This window comes from Atta colombica, unplaced genomic scaffold, assembly GCF_001594045.1.
Source record: "Atta colombica isolate Treedump-2 unplaced genomic scaffold, Acol1.0 scaffold126, whole genome shotgun sequence".
In the NCBI taxonomy this organism is placed as follows: domain Eukaryota; kingdom Metazoa; phylum Arthropoda; class Insecta; order Hymenoptera; family Formicidae; genus Atta; species Atta colombica.
Window position 1 is genome coordinate 4225904 of NW_017259213.1, and position 4744 is coordinate 4230647.

At 30.8% G+C, this 4744-nt stretch overlaps 1 protein-coding gene across 11 annotated transcripts in view; it reads right to left on the reverse strand.

Annotated features, from left to right (window-relative positions):
• The window catches only part of LOC108684076 (serine/threonine-protein kinase MARK2-like), a 103446-nt gene that overhangs the window by 13575 nt on the left and 85127 nt on the right, over positions 1–4744 (reverse strand). For 7 of the 11 annotated variants that reach the window (XM_018188135.1, XM_018188134.1, XM_018188131.1 and 4 more), the window contains 8 exons: positions 4102–4317; positions 3382–3760; positions 3091–3311; positions 2808–2919; positions 1865–1977; positions 1587–1788; positions 1025–1228; positions 221–422 (listed from right to left, as the gene is read on the reverse strand). In XM_018188135.1, coding sequence (XP_018043624.1) covers positions 221–422; positions 1025–1228; positions 1587–1788; positions 1865–1977; positions 2808–2919; positions 3091–3311; positions 3382–3760; positions 4102–4317 — 1649 coding nt within the window. The remainder of the gene's footprint in view (positions 1–220; positions 423–1024; positions 1229–1586; positions 1789–1864; positions 1978–2807; positions 2920–3090; positions 3312–3381; positions 3761–4101; positions 4318–4744) is intronic. The other 4 variants (XM_018188136.1, XM_018188126.1, XM_018188129.1 and 1 more) reach the window with 3 other exon arrangements.

The following is a 4744-nucleotide window of genomic DNA, read 5'->3' on the forward strand; positions in this document are numbered from 1 at the left end:
CAAATTTTGTAATGTTGTATAAGAAACGAAAACTAAATACATATCCAATATCTCATATGTTAAATATATATCGAGAAGTAAAAATCTATATAGAATATCAGTAAAAATGTAATAAAAAATTTCGTAGCACTACGTTTATTTTTTAATTATTATATATGTATTACATTTTCGTGTAAATAGATTGCATATTTCAGGTAAAAATAATTGGATATCACAATACCTGGGTACTTCGTTGGTTCTTTCAGTAGATGCTGATGATGTTTTCGCTTGATCATAAGAGATGGTGCTACGTCGACCAACAGAACCAGGAGCAGGTGAGGTGAGAGGCCGACCACCACCTACCCCTGCGTTCATTGTGTTGCTCTTGCCTACCCTTGCTTTACCACCAGGACTTGTGCCGACGCCTAGAATGAACATTGTCACTGCAAGCCTCATTAGATATGGTTCAACACAAAACAAAAAGCAACATACTTTAAATTATAAGAAACAAAAACATATTACAAAGATTATGAATTGCTATGTCTAACCTACTATGTCTATCCTTCCATATTAAGAAACAAACATAGAATAAATAAAATAATACCATTGTCTCTTGAAAAATCAATACATGACAAATGATCAAATTTTAGGGATACATGTGCATAATATGCGGTAAAATTATGACAATGTGATTGTATGTTCGATCTTACAAACATATAAGAAACAGGTATGATTGATTAAAATACGTATGATCAGAATCTTCGATGATATTGTAAATATAATAAATATTATAAAATTTACGATTATGAACAATATTGGCATAGTACAAATAACACAAATATAGATAATATGGAATAGTACAGATAAATTACAAATTGCAAATTAGCTATTAAATCGCTACAACCTTATCCAAAGCAATCTCCCTCATCCAAAAACTTTGCTCAAACATCACAAAGGAGATATAAAACGACAAATAATCGAATATCTATTCATAAGATATTTCTATCATAAAGTATCGTTCAAAAACAAAGTAACAACAACTCACTAGTATCTAATTGCCCAGGTGATTGACTATTTTTAGTTGCAGAGGGTCGGCTTGCAGAAACTCGAGCACTGTTTTCCTTGATTGTAGCTGCATCCACAGTATTTTGTCGTTTAAAATTACTACCCCCGCTTCCAGTCACAGTTGTGCCAGTTACTGCAGTTGCATGATTGTGATTCGTTGCGTTACCTGGACTGGGTGCACCTCCTAATGAGGAAAAAAATTATGCAATGAAATTTTCTAATTTAGACATAGTATTTGTATTAACAGATTTATTAGCAAACAATCGCGTCGATTTTTGTTACTATATCTCAACATTCATCATATCACTTTTATTACAAATTTAGTTTAACAATTAAACTATACACTAACTAGTAGCTACTATCTTTTTCCAGTACAAATAAATAATACAAAAATTGTTGCACAATTTCCGATCACAAGGAAATACAGATACCTCGTCTTACCTAAGTTTGATAAATATCCTTATCCATGCTTGTTATTTGACAGTAAAGTTTAAATCGCCGTACTGCATAAGAGTTACGGTTAAACAAACGGATACACTTACGAAGAGTTTCACCACCAGACGAGGCCCGTCTACTAGGTTTTGGATTGCTAGCAGAAATACTTCTATGAACACCTCTATGAGATGGACTCTGTACTGCGCCACCTGTTCCTCCACTGCTTCCTCCTCCACCACCTGAACTGACTTGAGGTGGAATGTTACGCAGCGATAATGAACTACCTGACCGTGATCCATCGCTTTCAGGCTGTACAAACCAAAATTCGAGAAAAATATTAGGATTTTGAAATTCTTGTACTATATATTAATCTTGATATACTTACATCTGTTGTTTTTCTACCTAAGAGCAAGTACGTGGCGAATACATCGTCATATTTCGCTTGTCCTAAAGAATCCTCTATTTCGCTTCGAGTGTATCCCATACTGGCTAAGGCCTCTGAAATAAAAATGCGTGGCGGCATAGTCACATCTATTAGAATTGGAACAATTTCCCAACACAACATTTATAATTCAAAATCAAAAAGATATAAAAAAAAATTAAAACAAAAAGCTTTGCTATGTATATTGTTATAACAAATACTATCCAACATTAAAAATACAATAAAAATTCTTAAAAATTAAATTTATTGTCTTAATAATATATATCCATGTTTTAACATTCATTAAAAATAAAATATAATTTTTTAGTTCAATTTTAATATTAGCATTAATTAAAAAATTTTTTTTTTACTAACAATAAAATATATTTCCATGCAATAAAAAGATATTTTAAGAAGCAGATCACAACACACATACAGATAAATATATCAGACTAAATAAGAACTTGGAAAACAAGTTATAGTGTTTCTATGTTGTTCACAAAAAATGTGCATTTCTTACTTTACTAATTTAGCAAGAAATTACTTCAAATTGTGCATATTCTAAAAACTCTATTTAATATTATAATATAAAATTGTGAAATAATACATATTAAATAATAATTAAATAATAATGAAAGTCTGATATATTTTGATAATATATTAATAGTGATTATTGCACAATTATCTAACTAGAAGAAACATCCAATCATGTGAACATTCTTAGAGAAACTGTACAAAAAATCCAGATTAAAACTATAATATATTATAATTTGAAAATATGTATATATCGAAGAAAACAGAAGCTGATCTTTGTTATTGATATCATATTAAAAAAATAGTATAGAATGTTCACAACGGATGTAACATTAAACATAAAAACGGTAAGTAGTAAGTGTTATGTACATACTGGCAGACTCACCTATCCTCTTGTGATCTCTATAATCAGGTTCAGGTTCTAAGTACGGTTTTAATTCGTCATCTTCGTATCCCAAATTCATCCATTTATCCTTCATTATGTTCTATAGTAATAAAAATTATTAAATTATATTTTTTTTAAACATGAACTTACGTGTCATTAAAATATATCACTTGTGAATACATTGATAAGATAATTAATATCTCACCTAATAAAATAATAAAGTTTATAAATAAAATAGAATTCATACAATTCGAATCTGATCCCCACGTACCTCTAGTGAGGCTCTTTTCGTTGGATTGAGCACCAAAAATTTCTTGAGAAGATTTTCACAGTCGGTGGACATATAAAACGGAATTCTATATTTCCCCCTTAATACCCTTTCCCTCAATTCTCTCAATGTCGAACCATCGAAAGGCAGTGAGCCGGACACCAATGTGTATAAGATTACACCTAACGACCATACGTCCACTTCCGGACCATCGTATTTCTTTCCTGTAAATGAAAAAATTGTATAAGTAAATTTCAAGTTAACAAATCCATATAAATCACTTCGAGGAGATACCTTGAAAAAGTTCCGGCGCGGCATACGGAGGTGAGCCACAAAATGTGTCTAATTTGTTACCGGGTGTAAATTCATTGCTAAAACCAAAATCGGCGATCTTGATATTCATTTCACTATCGAGCAAAAGATTTTCGGCTTTTAAGTCTCTATGAATGATCTTCTTTTGATGGCAGTATTGCACAGCAGAAACGATCTGCCTAAACTTCGCTCTCGCTTCTTTTTCTTTCATCCGCCCATGCAGGACCAGATAGTCAAAGACTTCACCGCCACTGGCATATTCCATTACCAGATACAGTGTCTTTTCAGTCTCAATCACTTGAAACAATTTCACTATGTTTGGATGGTCGAGCATCTTCATTATCCTGACTTCTCGGAACAACTGTAATTGATCAGATGTTAGCATGAATCACACAGGTATTTACATTTATGAGATACATATATAATTTGAAGTTTTTTTCCTGTTAAATTATAATAATGCGACATGACTCACAAACAATAATAGTTCTTCTTGTAAAAATATTAGCATGCAAAATAAAATAATCAATATAATTAAAAGAATGACTTGCATGTTATAGCAATCAATTTTAAATAACGGTTAATGGTATGTAACATAATATACATTAGTTCCAACAATTTTCATTTTTACATCTATAATTCTATTTTATTGAACTTAGTAAGAAAAGGAAATTATAAGAAAACATAAGGTAACGATATAATTACCTTTTGAAGACTACCAGGATTCAATTGAGTTTTATCGATGATCTTGATGGCTACTTCCTTCCCCGTGGGTACATGCTTAGCAAGCTTCACCTTGGCAAAATTGCCTTTGCCAATGGTCTTCAGTAATTTGTACTTGCCGATATGAGGTTCCTCAGAGGTTCGACTCCTCGAGGAGAGTCGACCTCCGCTACTCGACACTCCTACGCCATCCCCCGTCTGTAACACAAAAAATCATGATCAATGAGCAAATAAAAATCAAGTAAAATACAGATAACGTTGCTGTTAAATCAATGTATACAAAGAAATTTTTGTTTCTGAATGAAAATCGCAAAAAGTAGCGAGTTTTTCTAACAAACGCATAAATGTCAAAAATTTTTTATTTGGTAAAATTAATTACAAATAGAACAATTTCGATTTATTCATTTTCTTTCATTGAGACTTTATGATTGTAATATCAATTATATATTAGTATATTTCAGAAATCAAAATCAAATCACGAATATAGTTAATTACTAGATAAAACTAGTAAAGACAATACACGTACAACATATATTTTTTCTTTACTAGTTTAATATCTAAAATATAATTGATGTTATAATTATAGAATTCTAATAAAAATAAATCAAAATTATATATATATATA